General features: G+C 43.7%; 1 protein-coding gene across 18 annotated transcripts in view; it reads right to left on the bottom strand.

Annotated features, from left to right (window-relative positions):
- The window catches only part of GTF2I (general transcription factor IIi), a 104,082-nt gene that overhangs the window by 42,036 nt on the left and 45,767 nt on the right, over nt 1–16,279 (bottom strand). For 8 of the 18 annotated variants that reach the window (XR_005562900.1, XR_005562905.1, XR_005562901.1 and 5 more), the window contains 4 exons: nt 15,761–15,823; nt 13,941–14,042; nt 5,149–5,214; nt 1,488–1,589 (listed from right to left, as the gene is read on the bottom strand). Coding sequence is in view for 2 of the 18 variants with exons in the window: in XM_039379513.1 (XP_039235447.1) it covers nt 1,488–1,589; nt 5,149–5,214; nt 13,941–14,042; nt 15,761–15,823 (333 nt within the window). In the remaining 16 variants the exon portion in view is untranslated. The remainder of the gene's footprint in view (nt 1–1,487; nt 1,590–5,148; nt 5,215–13,940; nt 14,043–15,760; nt 15,824–16,279) is intronic. The other 10 variants (XR_005562907.1, XR_005562898.1, XR_005562909.1 and 7 more) reach the window with 7 other exon arrangements.

Raw genomic sequence — 16,279 nt, 5'->3', positions numbered from 1 at the left:
AATCATTTCATTTTCTAGAATCCAGACAAGACTGCCTACTCTGTGTGCCTATCTAAATCACAAGTGAAATTTAAGTTAGACTGTTACCCACAATTTTTAGTCACCGTCTCTAGACCTTTTTATAAATACTAACCTTCATGAACAACAGATTTATTCTGTTCAGCAAAACCAGGTGCAACTTTCAGCATTGCTCTTACAGAAACTTGTAAAGAACAACAGATTTGAGAAAAGGGCGCATAACAAAACCTTATTCTGACTCAAAGGGCCACACTCAGCATCTGTAGCTATAAAATTCTAGTCAAAACCAAGGCAAAGCCAGTGTCTTGGTCATTTCCTATTACACTTCCCTTTCCTCATGCTCTCTCTTCACAGTCAGGCATAAAGCTCATGGTATTATGCTTAGGAAAACAAAGTACCTAGATAATTTCTTCTCAAATAGGTGGAGTTAACAGTGCAGTCAGCACAAGCAAAGAACTTTATTCTCCTTTATCAACAGACATGCTTTTTATTCATGTAATGGTACCCTTACTATGATGATAGCTACCTTCAAAGCAAAACTAACAGGATTTGAAAGAAGGAGCACTGCTGCTACCATAACCTGGCTTTTAAAAGCACACAACTCGGGCTGGAGAGCCTTAGTGCTTAGAATGAAGCTAGTGGAGGATGATGTACTTTTCACATCACGTCAAAGCACGCAATGTTGGGTGATGAGCACCTTACAAATGCCATTCATGATTTAAAATAACAACAACTTCCATCCCAATTTGTTTATAGCATGCTCCAGAGTTGTGTGATTTGAGAGATTAAAACAAAACCAAAATCACAAAAGACAACCTTGTGGAAATATGAAAAGAGAAATGTGGTTGGAGAAGAAGTACAACTCCAACTAAGATGACACCTTTTCAAATATTTCAGTAAAAAAACCACAAACGATTACGTTAATTTATTCTCACAAAAACATTTCACATCTCTGATCTTCTAATGGTGTTTCCACATCTGTTCCTTCACTGCAATCTGAACACTGGTGGCTTCCTTTATACATATCAGGTAAAAAACATATACCTGACTATGCCGTCTACAATAAAAGTAGACAGATGAATGGGCTATGTGTCCAGCAACCAAAACAAACCAAAGAATTAAGGAGAGGTAAAGGACTTCCAAAATATCCCTGGGGAAGCATCTTTGACCAGAGTAACCACGGTGTGTGGATGCATTTCTGTGGAGAACTCTACATAAGGGATCATGAAAGAACACCACGAGAAAGATCCCAGCTTTCTGTGTGTCCATTCACGTGCTCACTTTGAAGAACAAAAAGCAACAGAGGTAGTCTATGATGATGATTATACTCCTGCAATATATCTAAAAAGAGCCCTGGGCTCTTAAATGAATGCTTGCACAGCTGTGTCTCGCTCCTGCAGCATGACATTGCCTGACACCTCTTCAGAAAACCAAGCAGAGAGACAAAATAATCTTAATTTTTATCTTACCAACATTGCACTCTCTCACTTTTCTTCTACCAGTATTGCCAGCTTCATTAGTTGACCTAGTGCGTTTCGGTCTCTCATTACAGGGCAGGTAGTCGTCATCATCTTGAAGAAACATAAAAATATTACTGGTTCAATGTCTACACACTTCATAAGCAATGTTGGAGCTGCTTTGAATTTCAAAGCTCTAATGCAAGTATTGGACTGGGCTTATCAGGGCATCAAATTGTGCAACCAATTACTTATCTGAGAAACTTTAGAAAGCTCCTCTTCCTACCTGTGTAGGAACAATCTGTTCAAGAGAGCCTCTGCAAGGCACAAGCCAGGAAAAGCAAGCTGGAAGCTTCTCATGGAAATAAGGCAAAAAAGCAAGGTGCGTGCCCAATGGAGGCACAGTCAAGTGACACGGGAAGAATTCAGAGATGCTGCTTGCCACTGTAGGGAGAAAATTCATGCGGCAAAAGCTCAGCTGCAGCTGAAGCTGCCAGAAATGTGGGGTATAATAAAAAGGTTTTTTTCAAATATACTAATGGCAATTGGTAATACAGAAATATCATCCGCCCAGTATTGGATGAGGATGGTCACCTCACAAACAGGGACAGAGACAAGGGAAAGGTGTTTAACGCTTCCTTTGCCTCTGTTTTCAGCATGAACGAACAACCAAGAGGGTCTCAATGTCCTGAGCATGAGAACCATGACTGTGAGAATGATCAACTTCCAGTCAACCCTGTAAAGCTGGATCCCTACTATAAGGCCTGATTGGATTAATCCCAGAATCCTCAAAGAGCTGCTGATGTCTTCACAAAACCCCTTCCGGTGAGTTTTGAGCGGTCCTGGGAATCCGGAGAGGTCCTGGCTGACTGGGAGCTGGTGAACGTTGTCCCAGTTTTCAAGAAGGGCAAGAAGGAGGACCCTGGAAACCACAGACCTGTCACCCTCACTTCAATGCCTGGTAATGCTATGGAAAGGATTATTTTTGGAAAAATTGAAAACCACCTTAAAGACAATGCTGTCACTGGTCACAGCCAGCACAGCTTCAGGAGAGGAAAGTCCTGCTTATGAAACCTGATTTCCTTCTATGACAATGTAATCCACCTGGGAAGCCAGTTGATGTAATCCTTTAAGATTTCAGTAAAGCCTCTGATACTGTCTTTCTCAGGATCCTTCTGGACAAAACGTCGAGCCCACAGCTGGATAAACACATCATGTGGTGGGTGAGCAACTGGCTTATGAGTTGAGTACAGAGGGTGACAGTGACTACGGTGACATCAGACTGGCAACCTGTCACTAGTGGGACTCCACACGGCTCCATCTTAGGCCCTGTCCCCTTCAACGTCTTCATAAGTGACTTGGATACGGGACCAGAAGGGACACTGAGCAAGTTTGCAGGTGACCCAAACCTGGGAGGAGCTGCTGACTCCCTCGAAGGCAGGGAGGCCCTGCAGAGAGACCTCACAAGATCAGAAGGCTGGGCAATCACCAACCGTATGAAGTTCAACAAGGGAAAGTGATGGATTCTGCACCTGGGATTGGAACCCCTGGATATCTGGACAGACTAGGGAAGGAAAGCAGTGCAAGGAAAGGGACGTGGGCATCCTGGTCAATGGAAAGTTGAATATGAGTCAGCAGTACCCTGGCAGCCAGGAGGGGCCAACTGTGTCCTGGAGGGCATCAGGCATGGCATCGTCAGCTGGTTGAGGGAAATGATTGTCCTTCTCTACTCTGCACTGGGGTAGCACCGTGACAAAAGAAAGATACTAAGCTAATAGAGAGCATGCAAAGAAGGGCAACAAAAATGGGGAAGGGCCGTGAGGGGAAGCCGTGTGAAGAGCAGCTGAGGGCACTTGGTCTGTTCAGCCTGGAGAAGAGGAGACTGAGGGGAGACCTAATTGCACTCTACCACTTCCTTGTGAGGGAAAGAAGATGGACAGGCATTGATCTCTTCTCCATGCTGACCAGTGAGGGGACCCAAGGTAATGGCCTGAAATGGTGCTGGGGGGCTTTAGGTTGCAAATTAGAAAAAGGTTCTTCACACAGAGGTTGGTTAGGTACTGGAACAGGCTCCCCAGGGCAGTAGCCCCAGCAACAAGGCTGACAGAGTTCAAGGAGTGATTCGACGATAACCTCAGGCACATGGTGTGACTCTTGGGGATGATCCATTGGAGGGATGAGAGCTGGACTCAATAATCCCTGTGGGTCCCAGCCAACTCAGCATATTCTGTGATTTTGAAATGAAACTACACATCTCACAATCACAAAATGACCATGCAACAGCAAAAGGAAATCAGGAAATAAACTGCGCAGATATTGACGACATTTTTTTTATCTAACTGGAAGTAGTACCCTTCCACTAGAAAGTCTCGCAACGACAGCACCTAAGTTTTGTCTTGAAGAGCTCAAAGGTGCTAAAACCAGTTTTGAAACACTGTAAAACTAATGGACGCAAATGAAAACTCATGTAACAGGTCAACTCCACCTAAAACACACACACATGGACAGGCAGGAAAACTGCAAATGCAGGAATTTTTGGGTGAGCTGCTACTCAGCCAGTCACTTCTCAATCCAACCCTATCCTCCTTAGGTTCCTGAGCTAGGAAGACTGTCCAATTCCCAACACCTGCGACCTTAATGGAAAATGAACCATTTCAACACACCAAGACAATCAATTTCACATAAAGAATAGCAGGTACCCAGGTCACTAAGGGTATAGTTCACTTTGCAAGAATACCATGACATATTGATACACCTTGTACCTATGCAGTTGTATTATATTCTGTCAGACAAAACCCCTTCAGATCATTTTTACTTTTGCGGAAAGACCTTTACGGATACACAGAACTTAATGACTCTTCTCTTATTACCTCTTCTGTTGAGGTAATGTAAGAGTTTTTTATTGCTGGATGACAAAAAGGTAATAGTAATGCCAGAAGTGTCAGCTTCTGTCCTAAATGCCCCTGCCTATTTCCTAGATTGCTAATTGGGTGGTCTCAATCCTAATCGAATTCCAGAAGCAAGCACTGCAAAGCCACTCGCAGAAGTGCTTTAAAGCAGTCACAGGACATGTAATCCACAAACACAAGAAACAGAGCTGACTCCCAACCAAGATCCTAGACTGAAAACAACAGCAACACTGGGCAGTGGCTTTAGTGCCATTCAGATGAGAAAGGCAAGTGGCAAGTACAAAGGTTTTTCTCTTGTATTTATCGCTATGAGGCAAATTAATTGAGGCTTCACTTATGCCACCTGTGACACAGCCCTTCTGTTCTGGTACAGTTCTTCCCAGAAGTTAGTGTTAACTAGAAATTTTATATAGCTACAGTGTGCTTACAAAACAATGTGTTCTTCAGAATGAATGAAAGTTATAACATCCCGTGTGTTCAGTGAGTATTCTTCATTACCAACACTTGAAATTAACGTGAAAGATGCAAACTGCTGCCAGGCATCACTTCAAAACCAGCCCAGGAAGTCCAATATCCTTCAGCATATTGTGGCTTTATAAAACTTCTGGACTAGATCTGTTTACCAAGCAGTGCACAGTCCAAGCTGCAGTCAACACTGGCACATCAGATTGTGTATTCAGTGACAAGTAACCCAGGCACTGGGAAGCATTTTTTTGGATATAAAAATGCCCAACAGACTGAAATCAATGAACCACTGAACTGACCTTCTTCGTTGGAGAACTCAACCTCAGAATCCTCACTTGTTTCTGACGACTCATGCTGGGAGGAAGCTGAAAGGGAAAAACAGGGCTGCTGAATGATGGACACAGAAAAGGGTTTTTTAAACAAACACTCCACGATTCTGCAATTAAACTAACATTTGTCAGAGAAACCCCTGGCACTCACTGCAGGCAACAAAAGCAGAAGCAAAGATATTTTACCAAAAGCCTTGAAGCAATTCCAGACAAGGGTAAGGAGGTGAGGATTACACTTGCTAAACCACGTGTGCAGCAGTGCAGAGTTGGTGGCAAGGACAGTAGGAAATCCCTTCTTCTTGGCTTAGAAGGATTAATACAGTCATAAATATTTTTCTCTTTGTTATCAAGGATTACTGAAAATATAAACAAAGGCTGTGTGCCACCACAGATTATGCATTTCTTTACCATTTACACAGCCTCTGGCTGTTGCACTATAATGACCACCATAACAGGCTGCAAGGCCAATAATGAAACACGGGAGGGAAATTCATGATCACAAAGGCTTTTGTTGGGGCCATGTGCACCAACAAAACAAACAGGATTAGGCCTATCAACACTCGGTGTGAGAAACAGCAATTTATATTCAACTGCAGTAAAGTTTAAAAAACTACAGGCAGCTAGATCAGAAACTGTACCAACATTAAGTAGCAGGGTATGAAGGAACGTGTTTTACTTATTCTGGTACAGTAATGCTGCACTTGTGCATTTTCAAGAGCATCTGCTTTCAGATCTCTGTAAGATGGAGTATGATATCGCTTTGGGAGCAAGTCGGAAGGAATCTCTGTTTCAAAGGCCCTTCACGTGATGTTGTCTATAGTAGACGTTCAGCAGCATCTCCTGAGATGCCTTAACTGGAGTATATTTGAACTATGTCAAACAGATCATCCTGTCCATGGAAAACAGAGTATGATGTTTTGCTCTAATTCCGAGTGAGTGCTGGGTAGATAACTACCAAATGCAAAGTACAACAAAACGAAATAATTAGGTGGTCTTTCTTTTAGTAGACATGAACATAAAGTACGGTCAGAAAAAGAACTGTCACATCAACTGATCGCTTAGAACCTTCTTGAGAGCATCAGAAAAATTTGAAAAAATAATCAAAGGTACACAATTTTTTTGAAATTTAAGAACAGCCACAAGACTCGCAAATGGTCCATCCAGTTCAGTACCAAATCCCTGAGAAACAGACGTAATTAAAAGACTCACGCAAAAAAGCCAAAGCAGATAGTAACAAAGTTCTGGAAGAAAACTTCCAGATGGGACATTTCTTCTTAAGTCACTCTAGTGGGTTGACCCTGGCTGGATGCCAGGTACCCACTAAAGCCACTCTCTCACTCTCCCTCTGCAACTGGACAGAGGAGAGAGAAAAAAAAAACAGCTAAGGATTCCTGAGTTGAGATTAACAGCTGGGAGAGGTCTCTGCAGGGGAGAGTCTCTGCACCCCAAAGGTCCTCCAGGGGCTGCAGGGGGACAGCCTGCTCCATGGTCTGCACCATGGGCCACAGAGGCCTCAGCTCCGGTGCCTGGAGCACCTCCTCCCCTCCTTCTGCACGGACCTTGATGTCTACCTTTTTGTTCCATGTTCTCACTCTGCTCTTCCCTGGCTGGAATTCTCTCTGCGCCACAACCTTCTGTTCTTAAATATCTTATCACAGAGGCGTCACTACTATTCCTAATTGCCTTGGCCTTGACCAGCGGGAGGAAGTCCGTCCTGGAGCCGGCTGGCATTGGCTCCATGGGACAGGGGAAGCTTCTAGCAGCTTTTAGCAGAAGCCACCCCTGTAGCCCCCCCGCTACCAAAACCCAGCCACAGTGACCCACTACAGTCACATTAAACCAACTGTTTCAAACATTAAAGTAAGGGGGTTTTTAACAATGTATTTTCATCCCTAGGTATCCCTTGATCTTGGGTAAATACACACAGCTCCTCAGCAGCAACCTTCTTCACAGTCCTAAATGTTGTCATTCACCAGCACTGGCTCCAGTTTCTCAAACGTGATTTCATTCAATTTAAAACAATTTCTTCTGATGCACATGACCTTAACTTTCTGATTGCTGAATTTCAATCACACCGTGCTGCCCACTCATCCAATCTCACTAAGACCTCAGACACCTTTATCAGCTACAGCTAGCCTGGGGGATCCCAGGCACACCATAATTTTGCCACTTCCTCTATCACCATCTTGTCACAGTTATTGGAGGGGAAAAACAGACAGATTACACCGAAGACTTTATAAAATCCAAACACTGTCACTGATGTTTTTCTTTCTTACTCGTTTTTGTGAGGATCAGCAATAAATCATTTCATTTTCTAGAATCCAGACAAGACTGCCTACTCTGTGTGCCTATCTAAATCACAAGTGAAATTTAAGTTAGACTGTTACCCACAATTTTTAGTCACCGTCTCTAGACCTTTTTATAAATACTAACCTTCATGAACAACAGATTTATTCTGTTCAGCAAAACCAGGTGCAACTTTCAGCATTGCTCTTACAGAAACTTGTAAAGAACAACAGATTTGAGAAAAGGGCGCATAACAAAACCTTATTCTGACTCAAAGGGCCACACTCAGCATCTGTAGCTATAAAATTCTAGTCAAAACCAAGGCAAAGCCAGTGTCTTGGTCATTTCCTATTACACTTCCCTTTCCTCATGCTCTCTCTTCACAGTCAGGCATAAAGCTCATGGTATTATGCTTAGGAAAACAAAGTACCTAGATAATTTCTTCTCAAATAGGTGGAGTTAACAGTGCAGTCAGCACAAGCAAAGAACTTTATTCTCCTTTATCAACAGACATGCTTTTTATTCATGTAATGGTACCCTTAAGGTCGTTCCTGGGTATTTCCTTGGGATTGAATATAGATAGGTGGCAGAAAAGCAGGAAGTGAAAGACTTGCACTAATCGTTTTATAAGAATGAAGCCTTTGTACCCCTATGTGGTTGCGAGCTATGCTGGTGATGGTACACGCCTTTGGTAGGGTCGCCCATGCCAGACAGGTCAAAACCGTAGGGCCAAATACAATACATCCTTGGGCAGGATGAGCTCATTAGCCTTCTGGCAGTCATCCTAGGAGAAGGACAACTCTAATCCCAAACCTGGGCAGATGGAGCTCGCTTAGCCCTGTAAGGCCATCCATCTAAGAGAAGGTCACTCTAAACAAACCTACATCCTGAGGACCTCGCTGCCACCGCCCAAGCTCGCTCGGCCCTGGCAGATGAACCTCAGGATTAAAGGGTGGGTTCAGATCCGCGCATACTGTATCTCACCTAAAAAATCCATTGCGCAGGCTCAAAGGCTTTACCCACATGCAAAAAGCCCTGTAGCGATGGGCAAGGGTCGAAATGGCAGGTGAAAGGTGCACTGGAAGCTGCAGACCCAACCCTGCATGCAGGCGGTTCAGGATATTGGTCATTTGAGACTGACCAGAGATGACAGTCTCTTTGGGCAGCACCCTGAACGACCAAGCAGCCTTTCCAAGGACAGCACTGCTTGCTCCACTCGGAGAGGGGCCTAGAAAAGGTGGCCTAAACAAAGCTCATCTCCACTTTCACCCGGTTGGTTAACCACAGGCCAACGGGCACCTTCTTCCAGTGCGGTCGCACAAAGATCAAAAGACAAAGGCACGCACCTGCCTCCAAAGGTGTACCCAAATTAACTCTAGCATGTTGGAACATCAGAACCATGCCTGATTCTGCGGATAGCGGACGTCCTGAGCGTCGGTCTGCCCTAATTGCCCATGAACTGGCTCGTCTCAACATCGACATTGCCGCTCTCAGTGAAGTTCATCTCCATGAGGAAGGTAGCCTTAAAGAACATGGTGCCGGTTACACACTCTTTTGGTCAGGTAAACCCAGAACCGAAAAGTATCTCTCAGGAGTTGGTTTCATGACTAAAAACTCCATTGTTCCTAAACTCGAAAATCTGCCGACAGGTCACTCTGACCGCATTATCTCCCTATGTCTTACACTAAACAACAAGCAGCATGTTGTCCTCTTTAGTATATATGCCCCAACTCTCCAAGTTGACCCTGCTGAAAAAGATAAATTTTACACCGACCTGCGCCGCCTTACACAAAAGGTTCCCACAGATGATAAGATCATTATCCTTGGTGATTTCAATGTCAGAGTAGGAAAGAACTTTGAAGCCTGGAAAGGAGTATAAGGCAAGCATGGTGTTGGAAACTGCAATGATAATGGTTGACTTCTGCTAGAATTCTGTGTGGAGCAACAGTTCACCATCACTAATACTATCTTTCTGCAGAAAAATAGTCTGAAGACAACCTGGATGCATCCTAGATCTAAGCATTGGCACCTCATTGATGACATCTTGGTGTGAGGGAGAGATGTCCGCGATGTCCATCACACCCACGTGACGCCTAGTGCAGAATGCCAAACAGACCATCAACTTGTGCGCTGTAAACTTAACTTCAATCTTAAATTCAAACCTAAAAGGGGCAGTATCCCAAGGAGGAGACTCCAAGTTAACAATCTCCAATCAGCCACAGTGAGAGACAGATTCCAGGCAAATCTTCAAACTAGGCTTGAAAACCATTCCATAGATTCTACAGATGCCTCTCCTGAAACACTTTGACACCATATTAAAAACAGCATCCTGCAGTCCTCTGAAGAATCCTTAGGGTTCTCCTTCGAGAAGAACAAGAACTGGTTTGATGAAAACAATCAAGAGATCCAGGAATTGTTGAGGCAGAAGAGAACTGCTCAACAAGCGCACCTTGCACTGCTGTCTCGTCATGTAAGAAAAGCAGCCTTTCGTCTTGCATGCAGCAGGCTCCACCAGAAACTCCGTGACATCCAGAACAAATGGTGGATCAATCTAGCTGAAAAAAATCAATTATGCGCAGATACATGTTGTAACAGACAGATAACATACAAATGCCAAAAACTATGTTTTGCCATTGTTTCTGCCAGTCAAAAACTTCCTACCAAAACTTCTGTGTCAGTTTTCCACCAGAAGTTCTCACCAGAGTCTTCCGACGGGAGTTTTTCTGCCAAAAGATCCTGGTATTGTTCACAGTTATCATATCTCTGCAAACATCTGAACAGGGCCATGGGCCAAACCACCACAGGACTACCTCCTTGAACACTATAAAAAGCTGAAGAGAAATTTGGGAAAATCAAGGAACGAGGAATGGAAGAGAGAGTTGGCTATAACCGCTAACTCGCCCTCCGCCTCACCCTCACCTTTCCTTCTACTGCCTGGAAGCTGCCTGTCCGAAGCTGGACCCTTGTCGTCTTGGAGTGGACCAGGACCCACCGTGCTTCCTGCGTGAGTTTTTCCACCCTGACCCTATTTCTGAGAGGTACAGCAGGACCGAGGCCTCTGCACAAGCCTGAGACAGGGCCGGTGTGAGTGACGGAGTGAGCTGCGGAGAAGCCCACATCCTGGCTGCATTCCAGACCCCCTGCAGCTAAAGAGATAACATCACATCGAAATCGGCAGAGACTACAGAAAAAAAAAGGGGCAAAACTGCTTCTTTCTCTCCCTCTCCCCCCCCCCACTCCACAAATCAGCTTGGATGAAAAGGTAGCTTGTTTGGTGGTAATCTTTTCTCTCTGCTTTTTAAAAGTAATCTTAGCATTTTCTAACCTTTTCTTATTTTTTTCCTCTTTCTCTTTGCATCTCTTAGCAATTAATAGAAACAGTTTTGGTATTAACAGATAACTTGTATGAGTTTTAATTTTGCTCAAGGGAACACTCGAGTATAAAAATTCTTTCTGCAATATTTAAGCAGATTGCAACACAGGTGATCACAGAGGATTCTACGAGGCCTTGAAAACAGCATACGGGCCTACATACCAGGTACAAAGCTCTCTACTCAGCGCTGATGGTCAAATGCTTCTGACAGATAAAACCTCCATTCTGAATCGATGGTCTGAACACTTTCAGACCCTTTTCAGTACCAACCGTGTAGTCCAAGACTCAGCTATTCAGTCCATCACACAACAATCGGTGAATCAGTATGAATTAGATACTGCCCCCACTTTCGGAGAAACCCTTAAGGCCATACAGCAGGTGAAAATCAGCAAGGCAGCTGGGGTTGATGGAATTCCACCTGAAGTCTGGAAACATGGGGGCCATGCACTCCATGCTAAATTTCACGAGTTTGTGGTGCACTGTTGGGAACTAGGTCAACTACCATCACACCTTTGCGATGCAGTCATCATCACTTTGTATAAAAAGAAAGGAATTAAATCAGACTGTTCAAATTACCGTGGTATTACTCTGCTCTCCATTGCTGGCAAAATCTTGGCAAGAATACTCTTGGAACAGACTAATACCCACTATAGCAGAAGGAATCCTACCTGAAAGTCAGTGTGGTTTCAGAGCCAACAGGAGCACCACAGACATGGTATTTGTCCTCAGACAACTGCAAGAGAAGTGTAGGGAACAGAACAAAGGTCTCTATGTAACCTTTGTCGACCTCACCAAGGCTTTCGATACTGTGAGCAGAAGAGGTCTGTGGCAGATTTTGGAACGTTTAGGTTGTCCCCCCAAGGTCCTTAAAATGATCATCTCACTCCATGAGGATCAGCACGGCCAAGTCAGATATGGCAACACACTTTCTGAGCCCTTTTTAATTAAGAATGGTGTGAAACAAGGCTGTGTTCTCACTCCTACCCTATTAACAGTCTTCTTTAGCATGATGCTCCAAAGGGCCACGGCAGACCTCGATGATCAGGACGGTATCTACATTCGATACCATACTGATGGAAGTCTATTCAACCTAAGGCGACTGAAGGCCCACACCAAGACCTTAAACCATCTTGTCCGGGAGCTGCTTTATGCTGATGACGCCGCCCTTGTTGCCCACACAGAAGCAGCTCTGCAGCGTTTAACATCCTGCTGTGCTGAGGTTGCTGAGCTCTTTGGGCTGGAAGTCAGCTTAAAGAAGACAGAAGATCTCTATCAACCTGCACCTCAGGAAGTCTTCCATCATCCCCTTATCACCATTGGCCAATCAGAGCTCAAATCAGTCCAGTAGTTTAATTACCTAGGTAGCCTCATCTCCTTGGATAGTGAGCTTGACGGAGAGATAGACAACAGGTTAGCAAACGCATATAGTGCCTTCGGAAAGCTTCATAAAAGAGTTTGGTGAAATAAACACTTGAAGAAAAGTATCAAGATCAGTGTTTACAAAGCCATAGTGCTGTCTACTCTCTTATATGGATTTGAATCATGGGCCATTTACTGCCACCACCTGCATCTCCTGGAACGCTTCCATCAACGTTGCCTCCGTACAATCCTAAACATCCACTGGTCAGATTATGTGACCAATACATCTGTTCTAGAACAAGCAGCAGTCACAAGTATTGAGGCCATGTTGTTGAGAACACAGCTGCGCTGGGCAGGACACGTCTCCAGGATGAAGGACCACCGCCTCCCTAAGATCTTGCTTTATGGTAAACTGGCCACCGGTTGCTTTAAGAGAGGAGCCCCAAAGAGAAGATACAAGAACTCCCTGAAACAACATCTCAGCCTTGGTCATATTGATCAACATAACTGATCTACTCTGGCTTCTAATCGGGAGGCCTGGAGACACACTGTCTTTAATGCTGCTGCTTCCTTTGAGAACACACGCAGGACTCTCGAGGAGAAAAGACAATGCAGAAAGAATTGTGCCTTGCAGAATATACGACCTAAGGAGTGTTTCTGCTGTGCCTTTTGCAACCGGACGTGCCTACTTCGTATTGGCCTTTTTGGCCACCAACACGCTTGTAACAAACGTGGGTAGAGCCCTTCCCAAATCTACGTTTGCAAAGCCCAGCCATGATGGCACCCTTAACTATGATAGCTACCTTTAAAGCAAAACTAACAGGATTTGCAAGAAGGAGCACTGCTGCTACCATAACCTGGCTTTTAAAAGCACACAACTCGGGCTGGAGAGCCTTAGTGCTTAGAATGAAGCTAGTGGAGGATGATGTACTTTTCACATCACGTCAAAGCACGCAATGTTGGGTGATGAGCACCTTACAAATGCCATTCATGATTTAAAATAACAACTTCCATCCCAATTTGTTTATAGCATGCTCCAGACTGGTATGATTTGAGAGATTAAAACAAAACCAAAATCACAAAAGGCAACCTTGCGGAAATATGAAAAGGGAAATGTGGTTGGAGAAGAAGAACAACTCCAATTAAGATGACACCTTTTCAATATTTCAGTAAAAAAACCCAAACGATTACGTTAATTTATTCTCACAAAAAAAACATTTCACATCTCTAATCTTCTAACAGTGTTTCCACATCTGTTCCTTCAATGTAATCCGAACAGTGGTGGCTTCCTTTATACATATCAGGTAAAAAACATATACCTGACTATGCTGTCTACAATAAAAGTAGACAGATGAATGGGCTATGTGTCCAGCAACCAAAACAAACCAAAGAATTAAGGAGAGGTAAAGGACTTCCAAAATATCCCTGGGGAAGCATCTTTGACCAGAGTAACCACGGTGTGTGGATGCATTTCTGTGGAGAACTCTACATAAGGGATCATGAAAGAACACCACGAGAAAGATCCCAACTTTCTGTGTGTCCATTCACGTGCTCACTTTGAAGAACAAAAAGCAACAGAGGTAGTCTATGATGATGATTATACTCCTGCAATACATCTACAAAGAGCCCTGGGCTCTTAAATGAATGCTTGCACAGCTGTGTCTCGCTTCTGCAGCATGACGTTGCCTGACACCTCTTCAGAAAACCAAGCAGAGAGACAAAATAATCTTGATTTTTATCTTACCAACATTGCACTCTTGGGCTTTTCTTCTACCAGTATTGCCAGCTTCATTAGTTGACCTAGTGCGTTTCGGTCTCTCATTACAGGGCAGGTAGTCGTCATCATCTTAAAGAAACATAAAAATTGAACACTGGTTCAATGTCCACACAACTCATGTGCAATGTTGGAACTGCTTTGAATTTCAAAGCTCTAATGCAAGTATTGGACTGGGCTTATCAGGGCACCAAACTGTGCAACCAATTACTTATGTGAGAAACTTTAGAAAGCTCCTCTTCCTACCCCTGTAGGAAGTACCTGTGCAAGACAGACTCTGTAAGGCACAAAACAGCAAAAAGCACAGCTGCTTCTGTACTTCCTAAGGAAAACAACATTGTGTTTTGAAACATGACTGCAAACCTCACAATCATAAAATGACCATGCAACAGCAAAAGGAAATCAGGAAATAAACTGCGCAGATATTGACGACATTTTTTTTATCTAACTGGAAGTAGTACCCTTCCACTAGAAAGTCTCGCAACAACAGCACCTAAGTTTTGTCTTGAAGAGCTCAAAGGTGCTAAAACCAGTTTTGAAACACTGTAAAACTAATGGACGCAAATGAAAACTCATGTAACAGGTCAACTCCACCTAAAACACACACACATGGACAGACAGGAAAACTGCAAATGCAGGAATTTTTGGGTGAGCTGCTACTCAGCCAGTCACTTCTCAATCCAACCCTATCCTCCTTAGGTTCCTGAGCTAGGAAGACTGTCCAATTCCCAACACCTGCGACCTTAATGGAAAATGAACCATTTCAACACACCAAGACAATCAATTTCACATAAAGAATAGCAGGTACCCAGGTCACTAAGGGTATAGTTCACTTTGCAAGAATACCATGACATATTGACACACCTTGTACCTATGCAGTTGTATTATATTCTGTCAGACAAAACCCCTTCAGATCATTTTTACTTTTGCGGAAAGACCTTTACGGATACACAGAACTTAATGACTCTTATTACCTCTTCTGTTGAGATAATAAGAACTTTTCTGTAAGAGTTACTTTATTGCTGGATGACAAAAAGGTAATAGTAATGCCAGAAGTGTCAGCTTCTGTCCTAAATGCCCCTGCCTATTTCCTAGACTGCTAATTGGGTGGTCTCAATCCTAATCGAATTCCAGAAGCAAGCACTGCAAAGCCACTCGCAGAAGTGCTTTAAAGCAGTCACAGGACATGTAATCCACAAACACAAGAAACAGAGCTGACTCCCAACCAAGATCCTAGACTGAAAACAACAGCAACACTGGGCAGTGGCTTTAGTGCCATTCAGATGAGAAAGGCAAGTGGCAAGTACAAAGGTTTTTCTCTTGTATTTATCGCTATGAGGCAAATTAATTGAGGCTTCACTTATGCCACCTGTGACACAGCCCTTCTGTTCTGGTACAGTTCTTCCCAGAAGTTAGTGTTAACTAGAAATTTTATATAGCTACAGTGTGCTTACAAAACAATGTGTTCTTCAGAATGAATGAAAGTTATAACATCCCGTGTGTTCAGTGAGTATTCTTCATTACCAACACTTGAAATTAACGTGAAAGATGCAAACTGCTGCCAGGCATCACTTCAAAACCAGCCCAGGAAGTCCAATATCCTTCAGCATATTGTGGCTTTATAAAACTTCTGGACTAGATCTGTTTACCAAGCAGTGCACAGTCCAAGCTGCAGTCAACACTGGCACATAAGACTGTTTATTCAGTGACAAGTAACCCAGGCACTGGAAAGCATTTTTTTGGATATAAAAATGCCCAACAGACTGAAATCAATGAACCACTGAACTGACCTTCAAGAGTGACCTCGACCTCAGGATCCTCACTTGTTTCTGACGACTCATGCTGGGAGGAAGCTGAAAGGGAAAAAGAGGGCTGCTGAATGATGGACACAGAAAAGAGTTTTCTAACCAAACACTCCACTCTTCAGATTCAGAGGAGGACAAGAACATCAACAGGACTGTGACTGCCACTCTCAACAAGATGGCAGTCATTACTTCTGCAGAACTGCGACCATCATCTGGACCAACAGGCTTCCTTTCCTTTTACTTTGCACCCGGGGGGGCCACGTGGTAACAGCAAATGAACACCGTTCTGTTCTTGTCACAGGGTGCTGGGTTATACAGCTGCCTTTGGGGGGTAAAACCAGTTTTCGCTCTATCATTCTATTTATTGTAATCTTTTTAGTAAATTGTAACTCTGACTTGTAATCTCTCTTGAGTTGGGTTCATTTCTCCTGCCGGTTTACTTTTAAACCAGCACAGGTCACAAAAATAACTGTCACATCAACTGACTGCTTAGAACACTTTGAG

The sequence above is a fragment of the Pipra filicauda genome, unplaced genomic scaffold (assembly GCF_003945595.2).
Source record: "Pipra filicauda isolate LSUMZ 115617 unplaced genomic scaffold, ASM394559v2 scaffold16_size7369187_pilon, whole genome shotgun sequence".
Taxonomy (NCBI): domain Eukaryota; kingdom Metazoa; phylum Chordata; class Aves; order Passeriformes; family Pipridae; genus Pipra; species Pipra filicauda.
Note: the sequence above shows the minus strand (reverse complement) of the source record. Positions and strands in the feature narration are given on the sequence as shown.